Below are 20,903 nucleotides of genomic sequence, written 5' to 3'. Positions count from 1 at the left end.
TGAGATACAGCTGTTACGACCTTTTAATAACCTGCATCCTCATAGCGTGTCTCGCTTTAGTGAAACATTTTCTCAACATTCTCTAAAAGTTTCATTGTAATTCCCTTATCTTCAGTAGCACTAGCAGTAGTCATAATAGTGATAAGGTGTAGCAATAGCAGTCGCAGTAGTAGTAGCAGTAGTAATGTTTGTAATTGTAATACCATACCCATTTTTCATTTTGCCTGGTTCAACGTCCCCCTTAACATGTCCTGAAAGTTTAGACTTGATACCTTAGACCATTCTGGGGATACTGCTGATATGCCTTTTTGACAACCTGCTTGTAAAGAATGTGATATTTTTTAGTTAAAGATCCCCTAAACATCCCTGAAAGTTTCAAATTCCTACACTTTGCCTAAGTATTAGTAGTCGTAGTAATAATATTAATAATAGTAGCAGTAGTAGTAGTATGCACAGAATGTCTTTTGGTTATTTCAACGTCCCTCTCAATGCGCCCTAAAAGTTTCAATTTAATTCTTCAAGCTATTCCTGAGAAAATGCTCATACATCCTTTTGGCAACCTGAATGCACCCAGGGTGTTCTGATTTACTTAAATACCCCCTAAATGTTCCCTGAAAGTTATACCTTAATACCCTTAATCTTAGTAGAAGTAATAGTCGTAGAAGTCGTAATAGTAGTTATAGCTGTACCAAACACATAGTACCTTTTGATTAGTCCAACATCACCCTCAACATTCCTTTGGTCAATTTATCATCGCCCTTATCATTCCCTCAAAGCTCTAGCTTAATAGCCTCAGTCATTCCCGAGTTCCCGCCTTTTGACAACCTGTGCCCACATACCACTTTTTTTATTGAAGTCAACACTCTCCTCAACATTCTCTGAAAGCTTCACTTGAACACACTCGGTCTTTTTGAACATCAAATGTCAAACATGCAGTATTTACCGATAAAAAATACTATGTATAAGCTTTGGGTAAATTGCATCTCTTATAAATCCTGCACTGAATACTGTGGGGGGTGACATCCTCAATATCACCAGAGACATTGTTACTAGACATTTAAACTATGCTGAACAAAATGGCTATCTCGAAATTTTGATTGGAGATGTTTGGAGAATTTATGAACTTGGAAGGGGGACTACTTGCCCTCCAATCACCTTTGACTCTTAAAACGGGTACTAGAACTTTTAATTTCCAATCGAATGAGCTCCTTAAAAAAATTATGTTAGCGTTGCGCTGTCTATTATATTGCTTATATACCCTTTTGAAAATCTGAATGCATGTATTTTTTTTCGTTTAACTGAAACTCCCCCTAACCATTCCCTACAAGTTTCACCTTAGTATTATCCCAAGTAGTTACGACAATTGTAATAGTTGTATTATTAGTACACACATAGTGCCTTTTTGCTAGTTCAAAATCTGCCACAAAATCACCTGATAGTCCAACTTAGTACCGTAAGCCGTTCCCAAAATATTACTAGAACACCCTTTTGAAAATCTATATGCTCATAGTTCGTATGATTTATGTCAACATCCACCTAAACATTCCTTGAAAGGTTCACCTTAATAGTCTTAGTCTGAGCAGTAGCAAGACTAGTAGTAACATTGGTAGTAGTATGCACATAGTGCCTTTAGTTTTTTCACCCCCACAACACGCGCTGTAAGTTTCAACTTAATACCATAAACCATTCTTGAGGTTTTGCTGATACGTCTTCTTGACATCCTCTATGTGCATAGTGCGTTTTGATTTAGTTGAACGTTGCTTTTACATTATCCAAAATTTTTGCCTCAACACCCATACCTTTAGCTGCAGTATCTGTACTACCAGCAGTAGTAGTAACAGTAGTAGTAATACCCGTAGTAGTAGTAGCAGTTGTAATAGTATTAGTGGTAATAGTATTAGTAATAATAGTAATAGTAGTAGTAGTAGTAATAGTAACAGTAGTAGCAGCAGTAGTAGTAGTTGTAGTAGTAGTTGTAGTAGTAGAAGAATAAGTAGTAGTATAGTAGTATAGCATAGTAAGTAGTAGTAATAAGTAGTATTAAGATAAAAATGTTGCATTTTGGTGAGTTAAACATCCCTCACAAGAAGCTCTGTAAGTTTCAATTTCGCACAAGAAGCCGTTCCTAAGTTACCATAAATACGCCCTTTTGAGAACCTGATTGCAGATGGGGCGTCGAGATTCAGTTCAACTTTTCTCCTCAATATTTCCTGAAAATTTTATCTTCACTCCCTTAGCCATAGTTGTAATAGTGATCACAGTAGTAGTAGTAGTAGTAGGAGTACTAGTAACACTAGTTGTAGGACTATTAATAGTATTAACAGTAATAGCACTAGTAGGTCTACTAGTGGCAGCAATAGTATTAAATATTGCCTTTTGTTCAGTTGAGCATCTCCCTCATCAAGTCCTGGAAATTTCAATTTGATACAAATAGTCGTTGCTATGATATTCCTGATATGTCCTTTTGGTACCCTGTATGCTCATAGTGTATCTTAATTTAGCTCAGCTTCCCATTCAACGCTTCCTAAAATTTCCATCTCAATACTCTTAGCCTTAGTAGTAGGTGCAATAGAAGTAGTAGTTACAGTAGAAGCAGTACTAGTATTATATGCAGTGGTAGTAGCAGAAGTAGTAGTAGCGTGTACACACTGCTTTTTGGTCATTTGATCTTCACTTTTAAGCATTCCATAAAATATCCTGTTTAATACCCTAATATATTCCTTGATGCGGACTCTCTAGAATCTGCATGCATTTAGTGTGTTTTGATTTACTTTTAATTTCTCGTCAATATTTTCTCAAATTTTCATTTGCGTACCTTTTTTCCTTAGTAGTACTGGTATCACAGTAACAGCGGCAGTAGTAGAAGTAGTGGTACCGGTAGTAGTAGTAGTAGTATACATATATATATATATATATATATATATATATATATATATATATATATATATATATATATATATATATATATATATATATATATATATATATATATATATATATATATATATATATAAGTATATGTAACATATACTTACAGAAAAATGGACCACCATGCGGCAGTATGGCTTCTGAAAAAGCTAATCTATTTAATATGTTTTACGATAGTTTAAATCGATTGTCTGTCATAGAATTTCATTCAATAGCATTTTGGCTATCTTCAGGCCCAAACTAGAGTTTAGCACGACAAAATGGCAGACGCAAAACCGTCGCTTTGCTTTGGCACAATTTATTTTGTATAAAATGAGTCGTCACAGAAAATTTGCATGGATCTCTTCCGATTGGAAATTAATAGTTCTAGTGGCCTTTTCAAGAATCAAAAGTGATTAAAATGCGAACCGCCCCCTCTTACACCCAACAATTCACCCAAAAAAATCAGATCAAATTTTTGAGATTTTAATTTTGTTCAGAATAGTTGGAAGGTCGAGTAACTATGTCTTTTGGGATGTCCCCCACAGTCCTCGGGGCAAGAGGTGTAAGTTATGCAATTCACGCACTATTTCCATATAGTATTTGCTATTGATAAAGGTGGGAATGTCGGACCTTTAGTGTCCAAAAGGAATAAGAGTATTCATGTGAACCTTTCAGATAATGTTGAGTTAAGTGTTGAACTGAAAAAAAAACACATTATATGCATACAGGTTGTAAAAAGGGCATAAATCAAGAAATAGTGACTGTATCATGCTACTACTGCTATTACTACTGCTGTTCATACAACATACAACCCTTATATATATATATATATACATATATATATATATATATATATATATATATATATATATATATATATATATATATATATATATATATACATATATATACTACTACTACTAACAACTCATCGCAGCACCAAGCCGCCTGAGGCCAACACAGCTACGCACGCTCCTCCTCCACCCCAATCTATTCAAAGCCTCCCTTTTTACACCCGCCCACGAAGTTCCCATTTCCTTTAAATCTTTCTTTATGACGTCCTCCCACCCTAGACGAGGACGACCTGCTTTCCGTTTAGCCCTAGACGGGTGGCCGAAAAGAACAATCTTCGGCGATCTGTCATCCTTCATCCGCACAACATGCCCTAACCACCTCAACCTTCCTTTCATTATAGACCTAGAGAGCGGTCTTGAACCACAATTTTCGTACTGCCTACTGTTTGAAATACGGTCAGTCACCCGGGTACCCAGAACAATCTGTCGGCAATTTCTCTGGAAAACATCTAGCAAATTTTCATCCGCTTTTCGGAGCGTCCATGCTTCAGAGCCATAATTAACCACTGTCATCACTGTAGCCTCTAATATTCTAATCTTAGTTTGCAGACCTATCTTCCTATTATTCCAAACTTTTTTTTAACTGTGAAAAAACACCCTGAGCCTTGGCTATTCTATTTTTAACATCTTCACTGCTCCCACCATCTTTACTAATAATACTACCAAGGTAAGTGAAGCTGCCCACCTGATCAATCTTTTCATTACCCAACGTCACCTTTTCATCTTCACTTATTCCTGGCCTTAGTGACTTAGTCTTCCTAACATTAATTTTCAAACCAATACTAGCACCTTGAACTCGCAAAACCTCTAAAACTTTTTTCATTTTGCTCACACTTTCATCTAGGATGCTTAAATCATCAGCACAATCTAAGTTCGGGAGACTTTTCCTTCCCCATGTCATTCCATGGTCTCCCATTGGCTTCCTGTGCTCCTTAAAACGAAGTCCATCAAAATAATCCATATAAAGGGGGATAGAACACAACCCTGCTTAACTCCTGATTTAATACAAAACCAGCTGCTAACCTCATTTCCTACCTTAACCGCAGCAGTTTTATTCTCGTACATAGCACTAATCACTTTTATATATTTGTCTGGTATACCATACAAGGAGAAAACCTTTACTAAAGCTCCTCTATCAACAGAATCGAACGCTTGCTTATAATCTATAAAACTGAGGACCAAAGGTGTTTGAAAACTTAGGCACTTCTCAATTATTAGTCTAAGAGTGAAAATTTGGTCAACACATCCTCTACCTTTTCTAAAACCGCACTGCTCTTCTCTTAAAACTTTGTCTACGGCATCTGTCAGTCTAAAAAGTATCATATTACTAAGCAATTTGCTACCTGCAGAGACCAGACTGATGCCTCGATAAGTATCAGACTCACTCTAATCACCTTTCTTATACACTGGTTTAATCAAGGTTTTCCTAAGATTGCTAGGTACTTCCCCTTTTTCAAAAATCATAATCATAATCTTCAATAACTTATTTCTAACCTCAGAGCCACCATATTTAAGAAACTCATTTACCACCCTATCAGCACCTGGAGCCTTATTATTCTTTAATCCTTTTATTACTGTTGCTAATTCCTCCTCACAAAAAAAATCTTCTTTCACATCCAAGGTATCACAAACTTTTTCATTTTCCTCTATGTTTTTTCCTGCAACTCTATCTCGGTTAAGCAAGTTCTCAAAATGTTCGGCCCATCTCGCTTTAGCTTTTTCCTTATCGCTAATTGCCACCTCATTCCTATCTTTAACTGGGACAAGTCCGGATTGACTACTACCTCTCAATTTGTTAACGTGCCAGTACAATATTTTACTATTATGCCGTCTAGCTGCATCTTCTAAATCCTCGGCAATTTTATCCATGGCCTCCACTTCACACCTCCTTAGTTCATATTTCAATGCTTTCTCCACTTTCCTTACATTTCTTTTGTTTTCATGCGATCTATCACTCAGATAATTCTTGTACAAGTCCTTTCTCCTTTCTATTAAACATAAAGCTTTTTCACTAATATTCTTAGCTGCAGTTCTAGCTTTCTTCCCTAATACACCTTCAGCAGCTATATATATATATATATATATATATATATATATATATATATATATATATATATATATATATAGTATGAATAACATCAGTAATATGATAGCTAAGGGTTGTATGTTGTATGAACAGCAATAGCAGCAGTACTAACAGCAATAGTAGCATGGTCATGTTGCCTTTTCGTCAGTTGAACATGAACCTCATGATGCCCTGGAAGATTTGATAATCTGTATGCACAAGGTATGTTTAGATTTAGTTCAACGTTCCCCTCAACACTTCCTCAAATTTTCACTTCAATATCTTGAGCCTTGGTTGTACGTGCTATCATGGGCGCCCATATGGGGGGGCAGGGGGGGGGCTCCCCCCCCCCCCCCCCGGCTGAATGATGCTGCCTAATTTTTATATTTTTGTTCTGAGATTTCTATTATATAGCATTAAAAGTGCCAATTAGATGAGGTTTGCCCCCCCCCTGGAATTCAGCTTATGGGCGCCCATGCGTGCTATAGAGGCAGTAGTTGTAGTGGTAGTATTGGTAGTAGTAGTATTGGAGGAAGTAGTAGTTTTTGTTAAAGCAGTAGTAGTAGTAACGTGCAAATATTGCCTTTTTGGTCAATTGATCATTCCCCCCATCATTTCCTGAAAGTTCCAAATAAATACAGTCACTATTTCTTGAGTTACGCCCTTTTTACAACCTGTGTGCACATAATATGTTTTTATTTAGTTCAGCACTTCCCTAAACATTAGTTGAAAGGTCCACTTTTCAACTAATTTTTTGGGTGAATTGTTGGGTGTAAGAGGGGGCGGGTCACACTCCAATCACTTTTGGTTCTTGAAAAGGGCACTAGAACTATTAATTTCCAATCGAAAGAGATCCATGCCAATTTTTCAGTGACGACACCTTCTATACAAAATAAATTGTGCCAAAGCAAAGCGACGGTTTTGTGTCTGCCATTTTGTCGTGCTAAACTCTAGTTTGGGCCTGAAGATAGCCAAATGCTATTGAATGAAATTCTATGACAGACAATCGATTTAAACTATCGTAAAACATATTAAATTGATTAGCTTTTTCAGAAGCCATACTGCCGCGTGGTGGTCCATTTTTCTGTAAGTATATGTTACATATACTTATATGTGTTATTTTTTTTTTCTTCGGGTGATCGATGGAGCTTTTTGTTCTAGAATATTGGGAGAGGGAACATTTAAATGGAAACTTTTAAGTTATGTCATCCGCTATAAGTAACAAAAGAGATTACACCGTATCAATGAAACCTTTCTGTTCTTTTCGGGTGCATAAAAACAGGTTCAGTCCGATGAGTGCCAAAGCACATTCACGTGAAATTTATGAGCTAGCCAGTCGATTTAGAGGTAACAAAAAGATACTACACAACAAGCTACAAGCTATATTGATCTTTATGGTTTCAGAGGTCATAATTTTGCACGGTGGCTTATTCTTTTCTAAAGATGCAAATAGTAGGCCATATGCAAAAAACACTCAGTTTTGACCCCCCCCCCCGAAATTTTTGTTTGGCTAGTAAAAAAGTAACAAATGCATTAAAACACATTTTTGTTGCATTCTGTAAATTTTTCTTTTATATTTTGAAAACCCAATGCTATTCCTAATGTTTTTGTTCTCATATAAAACTTAAAGCTTTCTGTCAGACGTTTCTTTAATTGCCTCAGTATCTATGTTGGTCATCTGTCTGCAGCGCTTGTGCATTTCTGAAGTATGTGTGCAGCCATCCTTTTTATTGTACGTGTTATTTTAATATGCTATCTCTTCCAGATCCTTGAAAGCCTATCTCTACTGAACGGCTACCATTGGATTAAGTTCAAATTTAATTGGCAACAACTATATTATTCTTTCTAATATTAGTAGTAGTCGATTTTTTTATGTATAGACGATTTAGTATATTGTAAACTAAATTTTTACTATATATAAATTTCCAAACGTTAACAATTTTCTGATTCCCAAAACAACTTTCAAGGGATGGCTACACCTTCTTAAGCTGTTTGCTACCATATGTATTTTAGCTTTTTTTTTGCTCATTTTCTACCCACATTCCGTTTTTGAAAATTTAGTACTCGCCACTGAAAAAAACTGCATAACTGCATCGCGTTCTTTTTCACTAAAATACATATAAAAAAATCTAATAAAGAAAATGAAAAAAAAATAAAAAAAGGAAAAAAAATCGAAAATTTTTCCTAAAGATGGAAAACAGTAAACTGCATACAATAAAATTATTTTTAAGATCATTTAAATGTGTCGATTCATCTGAGGCGTCATCAGATATTAACGGTGATGTACACAGCTCCCCCCTTACAGCAGAAATAACTTAAAAACATAAGACATCCTATTCCTACACTTACCTGGACAAAAGAGGGAGAAGTCATGGATATACTGCGATGAAATAGATTGGTCGAAAACTACCCTTGAAAACTACAAAATGATTAACGTAAAAGTCATATTAGATATTCCAGACCCCAAACTCTATTTTGTTTGTAAGGCAAATATTCATAAATGAGCCCTTTTTTAAATGTATTTTTATGCAAAGCAAAACCTTAATATACATATTGGGAATAAAGCAGGTGTGGACCACTTGCATTCAGGGCAATACTAGGTTTGGTATAGAAAATAAACAGAAATAAAAAAAAAACAAATAACAGCTTATTTCAAATAAAAGTAAATCGCAACATAAAAAAATGCTCAGAACTTATTCTTTCTAAAAGGGAGGGGGGGTACAAACCATTGTTTACACTAAAGTTTCACTTTCTGCCCAAAATAATTCAATAATTAATGTTCAAACACAAAGGCAATTAGAAAGAGATACAAATTAGAGGAAACAATTGAGGAAAAATTGACGGAAAAAAATTGAGGCGCTGCGGGATCGCAGCACCTCAAAAATAAAAGAATTTATTGATGTGTATTTGCCTTAGACAGTAAATTTTCCGTGTAAATGTTTTGAAAGACAATCAGCAAGCAAATCACTTGGAATTACCGACTAACCATATTTGTTTCACCCAAAAATGTTTTCAGAAAAGAACTAGCGAAATTTTGGCGTTAATTGTGTGGATTGAAAAAGAAGGCAGCCTCCTTGTGTTTAATAGTAATAAGAGTAAGAACAAAACTAGAAACCTAATTCAAGTAGTGAATTTCACAAAATCAAAGTTACCTTTCCTAAGCACTTTCCTTTCAACAAGTCGATCACGGCTTTCCTACGTTGGCGATTTAATTCATCTAATCCGTCCAGTAAAAGGATAACTTTTGAGTCTTGTTCTTCTAGCATTAATCGAAGCGATGATTCGTACTTTGTCAATTTTAGGGGGAGCAGCTCTTCAACAATGAAGCTTGGAATATCAGTCTAAAAAAAGCACATACGATTCTAAACTAAGCATTGCAATTCTGATGGAACTACTCTCAATTTTCCGGCGGTAAAACAAATATTCCTGTCGATTACTGTCCGATACCCCGAATTACAGTTATAACTTAGGGTTGTCTGTATTAAAAAGATGGTTTCTTTCCTAAGTTTCTGCCATGCAAATCACTACGTAATATACCATCTCCATTAAAAATATTTTACTTTTTCCATATTGCGCCCATGGCCAGGGATGCCACCGCTGGTGGTTTATCCCGAATTTGGTGATTTTTTTTTGTTTGGTGATTTTTGGCGATCTGGTGATTTTTGGTGATTTTACCTAAAATTTGGTGACTTTATCATTAGATTTTGCGATTTTACTATGTTTGCGTTCCACCTTTTGAATACAGGGAGGTAAATTCTAATGAAAATGCTATTCAACAGACTTGATTGTCAGTGGATAGCAAATTTATTGTACATAAAAATAGGCGATCAGGACAGATAACTGTAAACTGTGCTACCTATATTAATAAAGAAGACAATTTAAGGAAAATATAACAGAGAGCAGTCGTAGGATCTACGACACACGGCTTAATTTTATGTTTGTTGTAGGTGCAGAAAATATATTATATTATTTCTATTTTAGCCTATATTCACAGCCTAACGTCTAAGTAGGTAGGTTATAAACATATTTCTAGTCTTCAACTCCTATAATACGCAGAGATGGGCTAAACTCTGGATGAGGTATAATTCCAGCTGAAGGGTTTTTCACTATCTGGAAAAATAGTTGCTCTAGGAGAATCAAACATTCAGGAATTAGCTCCTACCCTAAATTATACCCTGGAGACGTATTTTGTAGCTCCCATTTCAAGGTCATTACTGTGTTATTTGTCTGGAAATTCAGATGAGTCTGGTTTAAAAGAAGTTGGTTTCACAATTCTCGATGAATTTCGAAGGCCTACACTTCAGATTGAAAATACGAATACTTATTCCAAACCCAAAATCTGAAATACTTGTTGAGCGTAGAGTGGATGGGAAGTTAACTGAAGCTCTGGAAATTATAAAAATACCCTGCTGCTAGACAAAGAATTAGTCAGTAAAGAGAAAACTATTCAAAAAACTAGCGAAGAGTTCTATCCCAGTCCCGTTTATTGTTCCTTCTAAAACCACAAATTTGTATGAACAGCTTTGTGAGAATTCTGCAAGTGAGGCTATTAAAAAAGTGACAGGGGTAGCTTATTCTGTCGAAGAAAAGTCTGTCAAATTGAGTCTTCAGACCTTTGTGACGCAGGATGCTTCTGTTGAAAAGAGTTCTAGTACAAACATTATTTCTGCAAGTGAGAATTCTGCAAGTGAGGCTGTCGAAGAAGTGACAGGGATGGCTTATTCTGTCGAAGAAAAATGTGTAAAATCGAGTATACAGACGTTTGTGACGCAGGATGCTTATATTGTAAAGAGTTCTAGTACGAACATTATATCTCCACCATTTTGTCATAAGAGGACAGTCAAGAAATCCAGGTTGTGATATAGTTAAATCAGATACTCAATAAAATTCTGGACAAGAAAGGGATTTTAACATTAATAGTGTTACTGTTAGTGTTACAACACTAACTCTTTTGAAGAGTCAGATGGATCGTTTAAGGCTCCTCCAGGGAAGAAACTGCCACTGACTTGAAAAGTAAGACACATGGATGAGGACACCAGTTGCAGTGAAAGTTAAGAAGTAAATGAAGCAGTCAGAAAAAAAAAGAAAAAGACAAACCAACTGTTCATCTTATGACCTAGGCACGGACAATACAACCACAATAATAAAAAATGTAATTTGAAAAGCACATGAATACGAGATACATTACAGTATTGAAAGTGACCAAGATCTCAATCATCATTGATGAATCGACAGACAAAACAACAATGAAATTTCTTATAACAATTGGTCGATATTGTTCTCTGGAAGAGCAGAAACCATTCGAGCATTGTTTTTTTCACTTCCAGATGCAACAACTAAAGGGTTGAAGAATTTAATTGCAGATGAATTCAGTAACATAAGAAAAAAGTACAACTGACAAATATTGTTGCCTTTGCTCCAGACAATGCTAGTATCATACTAGGATCCCAATATGGCTTGGCAAAGTCTTTGAAGGATGACTTTCCATGGCTTGTAACTGTCAGTTGTGTCTGCCATTCTTTTACCCTTTGCTCAGCTGCTACGTGTGTTGTCTTAGACCTGTGAGTTTCGCAGTTCAGTCAGGACATTTCTTAGTTTCATTGCGTTTAGCCCAAAATGAAAAGTAAAATTTAGACACTACCAAGCATTTCCTGATATAGCTGAGCGCTGTCGGATTTACCCTAGCACAACGAGATGACCGGGATGGAGAGTATAGATTAACGTCTTCTAGAACAATAAGGAACATTTAACTTTTATTTTTAATCTTATCTTGCAGATAATATACCATCAACTCATGCCCTTTAAAACGCACTAACAATCGATGACTTTAGATTACATTATGTTTCCTGGTTAACTTCTAACAGTGGTGAACCGACTTAATTTAGAATTTCAAAGTGGAGAGGCACAAGTTCATTTACTTCTTAATAAGGTGAAAAGCTGCTTGAAGGAAACAATATCAAATCTCATCAAAGCAGATGTTTTGGCTTGCACTAACCCATTTGCTATAGAAGTAACACGGCCTGATAATCTGCAAAATTTCAAAGACCTGTATTTTGTGCCAAATTTGAAGTACATATCAGTAAGATAGGAGGAAATCCTGAACCAAAATATTGAACAATGTGCTGTTCAAATTTGTCACTTTCTATCAAAAGCTGCAAATCAAATTTGCAAACTAAATCACGAATCAATGCCTAAGATCTCTGCTGAATCCGCTCAAATATTTTAATCCGACAATCGCCATTTCTGGTACAATTCCCTTCAATGCTTTGATGCACAGTAGATTTTCTGCAACTTTAAATTTTGAAGAAGATTTGCTCAAAACCAAGTGGAAAATGCTTCTGCATGTCAATGATGGAATCAGAAAAACAGCAAGCTAGAACCTGCGCAGTATTGGTCCTTTTAGTAGAGAGGGGTCAGGAGGTCGTGACATGACCACGTGGTTTATGGTTTTTGTCAGTGAGAATGAAAAAACAGAATTTTTCTCACTTGAAAAACCAGGAATTTTCTCACTTTTATGGTTGTTTCTTGGACGGTTATGTGTGTTGGTCAATTTATTTGATGTTTTTCATTGTTGTCAACATCAAATTATGGATGTTTTATGGTTTTTGTCAGTGAGAATGAAAAAACAGGAACTTTCTCACATTTATGTCTGTTTTTATGGTTTTTGTCAGTGAGAATGAAAAAACAGAAACTTTCTCACATTTATGGATGTCAACAGCAATTTATGTTCCTGTTTTATCTCTGTTTATTGTCATTGAGAATGGACATGCTCGACGCGAATGTTATGAGATTGTTTGGCGAACCTAACCTGAGAACTTGATCTACATAATCGACGGGGAAATTATTGATTCACGAAGGGGGAATTAAGAAACATTATGGTTTATTTGATCTTTAGGCTAACCTAATCTGAGAACTTGATTTACATAATCGGCGGGGAACTTACTGGTCCACGAAGGGGGAATTAAGAAACAATCATGGCTTCATTGATCTTTAGGCTAACCTAACCTGAGAACTTGATTTACATAATCGGCGGGGAATTTATTGATTCAGGAAGGGGGAATTAAGAAACATTATGGTTTCTTTAATCTTAGGTCTGAGGGATAAACGTTCTTTAGGTCAGAGAGAAAAATTAATATTCTATTTTTATATAGGGCTTCATTGATCTTTACTGTCAGGAATTAGAATTATGTGGGAGTCTAAAGAGATAGAAATTCTATTTTTAAATACGGCTTCACTGAGCTTTAAGTCGGAGAGATAAATTGATATTCTAACGAAACCTTAATAGTGTAGCTAGGAAATTTATGAGATGAAGAGATTAACGTAGGAAAGGGTTTCCTAGAAATTTGAAATGTGAATGCACAGAGATGCCAAAAACAAAAGGAATACGCTGAAGCTACGATTAGGGATTATTTGGGCGAAACCGTTTTAGGGAATTATTTCGGCGAAACAGTTAGAGACATTTTAAAAGATGATTTAAAAGATGATTTTAGAAGAGGATTTGAGGGTGAAACTCTCTGGTCGTTATAGTAAACAAGTTCTATTTGAACAGTGTCGTGAGGTCCTCTACCCCAACCCCAAAGGGCCCCGATCACCCTACCCCGATCCAAAGGGCTCCGATCCCCATACCCCAATCCTGAAGGAACCCTCCGGTCCCCAAAAGTTCCCCGGGCTCCCATCCGGCCCCCCAGACCCCCAAAGGCCCTCCCCGGGCCCCGTCTTTCGTTGATGTATGTTGTCTGAAACCTATGATTTGGGGTGTATGGGATTGCTATTTTTGACTTTTCTGAGTTGGATTTCTTAGTCTTTCATAGGTATGTGTTGTCTGAAACCTATGATTTGGGATGAGTGGTTTGCTATTTTGACTTTTCTGAGCTGGATTTCTTAGCCTTTCATAGGTGTGTGTTGTCAGAAAAATATGATTTGGGATGTGTAGTTTGCTATTTGGACTTTTCAGAGCTAGAATTCTTAGTCTCTCATAGGTGTTTGTTGTCTGAAACTTCTAGTTTGGGATGAGTAGTTTGCTATTTCGGACACTTATGATCGAGGCTGTCCTATTAGACTATATGTTTATGGTTTCATAAAATCATGTTTCGGGTTATGTAACTTACTTGTCTGGTCTTTTCTGAACCAGTTTTCTTAGTCACTCATTTGGGTGTGTTTTATGAAACTGCGCGCGTGGTAAGAGTATTTTGATGTATCATAATTTACGTAGATAGGCTTTCCTAGTATATCGTAGGTGAATGTTGTCTGAAAATTATGATTTGGGATATGTAAATTACTATTTCGGGCTTTTCTGAGCTAGATTTCTTAGTCCCTCATAGGTGTTTGTTGTCTGAAACCTATAGTTTGGGGTGAGTAGTTTGCTATTTTTGTCTTTTCTGAGCTAGGTTTCTCAGCCTTTCATAGGTGTGTGTTGTCAGAAACTTATGATTTGGGATATGTAAATTACTATTTTTGACTTTTCTGAGCTAGATTTCTTAGCCTTTCATAGGTCTTTGTTGTCTGAAACCTATAGTTTGGGATGAGTAGTTTGCTTTTGGACTTTACAGAGCTAGATTTATTAGCTTTTCGTAGGTCTGTGTTGACTGAAACTTATGATTTGGGATATGTAAATTACTATTTAGGGCTTTTCTAAGCTAGATTTCTTAGTCTTTCGTTGGTGTGTGTTGTCTGAAACCTATGATTTGGGATTTGTAGTTTTGCTTTTTGGACTTTTCAGAGCTAGGATTCTTAGTCCCTCATAGGAGTTTGTTGTCTGAAACCTATAGTTTGTGATGAGTAGTTTTCTATTTCAGGCTTTTCTGAGCTAAGGTTTCTTAGTATTTCATAGGTGTGTGTTGTCTGAAACTTATGAATTGAGGTTTCTAATTTGCTTTTTCAGGCCTTTCTGATCTATTGTTTCATAGTCTTTCTTAGGTGAATGTTGTCTGTAAGTTATTATTTGGGATATTTAAATTACTATTTCGGGCTTTTCTAAGTTAGATTTCTTAGTCTTTTGTTGGTGTGTGTTGACTGAAACCTATGATTTGGGATATAAGGTTCTTAGTCTTTCGTTGGTGTGTGTTGTCTGAAACCTATGATTTGGGATTTGTAGTTTGCTTTTTGGACTTTTCAGAGCTAGGATTCATAGTCCCTGATAGGTGTTTGTTGTCTGAAACCTATAGTTTGGGATGAGTAGTTTGCTATTTCAGGCTTTTCTGAGCTAAGGTTTCCTAGTATTTCGTAGGTGTGTGTTGTCTGAAACTTATGATTTGAGGGGTGTAATTTGCTATTTCAGGCTTTTCTGAGCTAAGGTTTCATAGTATTTCGTAGGTGAATGTTGTCTGAAACTTATGATTTGGGATATGTAAATTACTATTTTGGGCTTTTCTAAGCTAGATTTCTTAGTCCTTTGTTGATGTGTGTTGTCTGAAACCAATGATTTGGGATGGGTGGGTTGCTATTTTTGACTTTTCTGAGCTGGATTTCTTAGCCTTTCATAGGTATGTGTTGTCTGAAACCTATGATCTGGGATGGTTAATTTGCTATTTTTGACTTTTCTGAGCTAGGTTTCTTAGCCTTTCATAGGTGTGTGCTGTCAGAAAATTATGATTTGGGATTTGCAGTTTGCTTTTTAGACTTTTCAGAGCTAGGATTCTTAGTCCCTCATAGGTGTTTGTTGTCTGAAACCTATAGTTTGGGATGGATAGCTTGCTATTTCAAGGTTTTCTTAGCTATGGTTTCTTAGTATTTAATAGGTGTGTGTTGTCTGAAACTTATGATTTGAGGTATGCAATTTGTTATTTCTGACTTTTCATAACCAGATTTCTTAGTCTTTCGTAGGTATGTTGTGTCTGAAACCAATGATTTTGGATGTGTGGGTTGCTATTTTTTGACTTTTCTTAGCTTGATTTCTTAGCCTTTCTTAGGTGTGTTTTGACTGAAACCTTTGAGTTGGGAATGAGTGGTTTGCTATTTTTTATTTTTATGAGCTAGATTTCTTAGCCTTTCATAGGTGTGTGCTTTCAGAAAATTATGATTTGGGAGGTTTAGTTTGCTTTTTGGAATTTTCAGAGCTAGGATTCTTAGTCCTCATATGTGTTTGTTGTCTGAAACTTCTAGTTTGGGATGAGTAGTTGGATATTTCAGGCTTTTCTGAGCTAAGATTTCTTAGTATTTCGTAGGTAAAGTTTCCACGTCAGTTTTAAGTTCACCAAGACATAAAAAATTTGAAATTCAGTTCTAATTTTTCCATAGAAGTTAGGAAAAGTTATACTATGATTGTGATTATTTTCTATGAAGATAGAAAGTTTCACTTTAATTCTAAATTTTCTTAAATTCAGTTCCGACTTTTCTCAAAGAGATGAAAAAATTTAAAGTTCAATTTAAAATTTTCACAACGAAGTCAAGGAAAGTTCAAGTTCTCTACTGAATTTTCTCAATGAAAAAGAAATTAGTTATTGATCATTTCTATTTTTCCAAATAATATAAAAATTTTCCACTTTAGCTCAGATCTGTCTCGAAGAGATGAAAAATTTAAAATACTGTTCCAAATTTTTCACAGAAGAAAGAAAAGTACAAGTTCTCTTCGGAATTTTACCAAAGAACACAATTCAATTCTAATTTCTCCAGAGAAAACAAAAATTTTCCACTTCAGTTCTTTATTTCACAAAGACATTAAGAAATTTAAAGTTCAATTCTAAATTTTTCGGTGGAAGATGGAAAAAGTAATACCATACTTGTGAATATTTTCACGGAAGATAAAAAGTTCTAGTTCAATTTAAAATTTTCTCAACGAAGTGAAGAAAAGTTCAAGTTCCCTACTGAATTTTACCAAAGAACAAAATTCAATTCTAATTTATAAAGAGAAAATAAAAGTCTTCCACTTAATTTCTTTATTTCACAAACACATAAAGAAATTTAAAGTTCAATTCTAAATTTTTCAGTGGAAGATATAAATAGTAATACCATACTTGTGAATATTTTCCAAGAAGATAAAAAATTCTAGTTCAATTTTAAATTTTCTCAATGAAGTGAAGAAGAATTCAAGTTCTCTTCTGAATTTTACCAAAGAACACAATTCAATTCTAATTTCACCAGAGAAAATAAAAAACTTCCACTTCAGTTCTTTATTTCACAAAGACATAAAGAAATTTAAAGTTCAATTCTAAATTTTTCGGTGGAAGATAGAAAAAGTAATACCATACTTGTGAATATTTTCTCGAAGAGATGAAAAATTTACAATACTGTTCCAAATTTTTCACAGAAGATAAAAAAGTTCAAGTTCTCTTCGGAATTTTACCAAAGAACATAATTCAATTCTAATTTCTGCAGAGAAAACAAAAATCTTACACTTCAGTTCTTTATTTCACAATGACATAAAGAAATTTAGAGTTCAATTCTAAATTTTTCGGTGGAAGATAGAAAAAGTAATACCATACTTGTGAATATTTTCCAGGAAGATAAAAAGTTCTAGTTCAATTTTAAATTTACTCAACGAAGTAAAGAAAAATTTAAGTTCTCTTCTGAATTTTACCAAAGAACACATTTCACTTCTAATTTCACAAGAGAAAATCAAAATCTTCCGTTTCAGTACTTTATTTCAAACGATCATAGAGACATTTAATGGTTAATCCAATATTTTTTTATGGAAGCAAGAAATAGTATTACCATACTTCTGAATATTTTGACGGACGACGAAAGTTTTTAGTTACATTACAATTTTGATAAACAAAGTGAGGAAAAATTGAAGTTATCTACTGAATTTTAGCAGAGTACACTATTCAATTCTAATTTAACCGGAGAAAATAAAAAACTTCCATTTCAGTTCTATATTTCACAAAAACATAAAGAAATTTAAAGTTCAATTCTAAATTTTTCGGTGGAAGATAGAAAAAGTAATACCATACCTGTGAATATTTTCTCGAAGAGATGAAAAATTTAAAATACTGTTCCAAATTTTTCACAGAAGATAAAAAAGTTCATGTTCTCGTCGGAATTTTACCAAAGAACACAATTCAATTCTAATTTCTCCAAAGAAAATAAAAATCTTCCACTTCAGTTCTTCATTTCACAAGGACATAAAGAAATTTAAAGTTCAATTCTAAATTTTTCGGTGGAAGATAGAAAAAGTAATACCATCCTTGTGAATATTTTCCCGGAAGATAAAAAGTTCTAGTTCAATTATACAATTTTCTCAACGAAGTGAAGAAAAGTTCAAGTTCTCTTCTGAATTTTACTAAAGAACACAATTCAATTCTAATTTCACCAGAGAAAATAAAAATCTTCCACTTCAGTTCTTAATTACACAAGGACATAAAGAAATTTAAAGTTCAATTCTAAATTTTTCGGTGGAAGATAGAAAAAGTAATACCATACTTGTGAATATTTTCACGGAAGATAAAAAGTTCTAGTTCAATTTAAAATTTTCTCAACGAAGTGCAGAAAAGTTCAAGTTCTCTTCTGAACTTTACCAAGGAACACACTTCAATTCCAATTTCTCCAGAGAAAATAAAAATCTTCCACTTCAGTTTTAAGTTCCACAATGAAATAAAGAAATTTAAAGTTCTATTCTAAATTTTTAGATGAAAGATGGAAAAAGTAATACTATGATTGTTATTATTTTCTATGAAGATCAAAAGTTTCACTTTATTTATACTTTTTCTTAAATTCAGTTATGATTTTTCTCAGAGATAAAAAATTTAAAGTTATGTTAAAAATTTTTCATAGAAGATAGAAAAGTTATACATTGATTGTGAATATTCAACATGAAGATAAGGAACTCCACTTTAATTCAGAGCTTTCTCAAAGAAGTGCAAAATGTTCAAGTTCTCTTCTGAATTTTCTTAAAGAAGAGAAAAAAGTTAGCTCAATTCTGAATTTTACCAATGAAAATGAAAAAAGCTTCCACTTCAGTTCATAATTTCTCAAAGACATAAAAAATTTAAAGTTCAGTTCTAAATTTTTCTGTAGAAGATAGAAAAAGTTACACTATGATTGGGATTATTTTCCAGTGAATATAAAAAGTTTCACTTTAATTCTAACTTTCTTAAATTCAGTTCCGATTTTTTGCAAAGAGATGAAAAATTTAAAGTTCTGTTCAAAATTTTTCATAGAAGATAGAAAAAGTTATACATTGATTTTGAATCTTCGACATGAAGATAAGGTGCATCACTTTAATTCTGAGTTATTTCAAAGAAGTGCAAAATATTCAAGTTCTCTTCTGAATTTTCTTAAAGAAGATAAAAAAGTTAGCTCAATTCTGAATTTTATCAATTAAAATGAAAAAAGCTTCCACTTCAGTTCTTAATTTCTCAAAGACATACAAAATTCAAAGTTCTCTTCTAATTTTTCCAAGAAAATAAAAAGGTTCCACTTCAGTTCTGGTTTTTTCTCAAAGAGATGAAAAATTTAAAGTTCTATTCTAATTTTAAATTAAATTTTAGCTCCTTTGTCTTATGGATTTACCCCTCAAATTTTTAAATTAGAAAATGAGTGACTCGTTCTGTTATTAAAGACAATCGTTCAAACTCGTTCATCTAACCTCCAAAACAATAGGTTAGGTTAGGTATAAATAAATATTAATAAATAAATAGAAACATTTCTACATGTTTAAGTTAGGTAAGGTTAGGTTAACTTATCATGAGCGCTCATGATAAGTTAACCTAACCTTTTCTGGGGAGTATGGTTAGGTTAGGTTAGGCTAGATTAAGTTAGGTTAGATTAGGTTAAGCTAGGTTAGGTTAGCCCACGTACGCTTCACTTAGGTTAGCTTAGGCTAGGTGAGAGACAGGCAAAAAGTTAGGTGTATGATTAGGTTAGATTAAGTTAGGGTAGGTTAAGTTAGGTTAGGCTAGGTTAGCCTACGTACGAGCGCGTACGTAGGCTGACCTAGCCTAACCTAACTTAACCTAACATAACCTAACCTAATCATACACATAACTTTTTGCCTGTCTCTCACCTAACCTAAGTGAAGCGTACGTAGGCTAACCTAACCTAATCTATCCTAACTTAATCTAGCCTAACCTAACCTAACCATACCCCCCAGAAAAGGTTAGGTTAACTTATCATGAGCGCTCATGATAAGTTAGCCTAACCTAACCTAACTTAAACATGTAGAAATGTTGTCTAACCTATTGTTTTGGAGGTTAGATGAACGAGTTTGAACGATTGTCTTTAATAATAGAACGAGTCCCTCATTTTCTAATTTAAAAATTTAAGGGGTAAATCCATAAGACAAAGGATCTAAAATTTAATTTAAAATTAGAATAGAACTTAAGATTTGTTATCTCTTTGAGAAAAAAACCAGAAATAATGTGGAACCTTTTTATTTTCTTGGAAAAATTAGAAGAGAACTTTGAATGTTGTATGTCTTTGAGAAATTAAGAACTGAAATGGAAGCTTTTTTCATTTTCATTGGTAAAATTCAGAATTGAGCTAACTTTTTTATCTTCTTTGAGAAAATTCAGAAGAGAACTTGAATATTTTGCACTTCTTCGATAAAACTCAGAATCAAAGTGATGCAACTTATCTTAATTTCGAATATCAAAAATCAATTTATAAATTTTTCTATCTTATATTAAAAATTTATAACTAAACTTAAAATTTTTCATCTCATTGCAAAAAATCGGAACAGAATTTAAGAAAATTAGAATTAAAGTAAAACTTTTCATCTTCACTGGTAAATAATCACAATCATAGTATAACTTTCCCTATCTTCTACAGAAAAATTTAGAACTGAACTTTAAATTTTTTATGTCTTTGAGAAATTATGAACTGAAGTGGAAGGTCTTTTAATTTTCATTTGTAAAATTAAGAATTGATCTAAATTTTTTCTCTTCTTTAAGAAAATTCAGAAGAGAACTTGAACATTTTGCACTTCTTTGAGAAAGCTCTGAATTAAAGTGGAGTTCCTTATCTTCCTTATCTTCATGTTGGATATTCACAATCAATGTATAACTTTTTCTATCTTCTATGAAAAATTTGGAACAGAACTTTACATTTTTCATCTCTTTGAGAAAAATCAGAACTGAATTTAAGAAAAATTATAAATAAAGTGAAACTTTTGATCTTCATGGAAAATAATCACAATCATA

The 20,903-nt window shown here is 34.0% G+C and overlaps 1 protein-coding gene across 1 annotated transcript in view; it reads right to left on the bottom strand.

Moving 5' to 3' along the window:
• LOC148956753 (uncharacterized) overlaps positions 1–20,903 on the bottom strand; it is a 142,603-nt gene that overhangs the window by 21,979 nt on the left and 99,721 nt on the right. Inside the window, exon 4 of the mRNA XM_089087217.1 lies at positions 8,982–9,170. Coding sequence (XP_088943343.1) covers positions 8,982–9,170 — 189 coding nt within the window. The remainder of the gene's footprint in view (positions 1–8,981; positions 9,171–20,903) is intronic.

Source organism: Artemia sp. Qi Xiang Cuo, chromosome 1 (assembly GCF_049724085.1).
Source record: "Artemia sp. Qi Xiang Cuo chromosome 1, ASM4972408v1, whole genome shotgun sequence".
Lineage (NCBI taxonomy): Eukaryota > Metazoa > Arthropoda > Branchiopoda > Anostraca > Artemiidae > Artemia > Artemia sp. Qi Xiang Cuo.
Note: the sequence above shows the minus strand (reverse complement) of the source record. Positions and strands in the feature narration are given on the sequence as shown.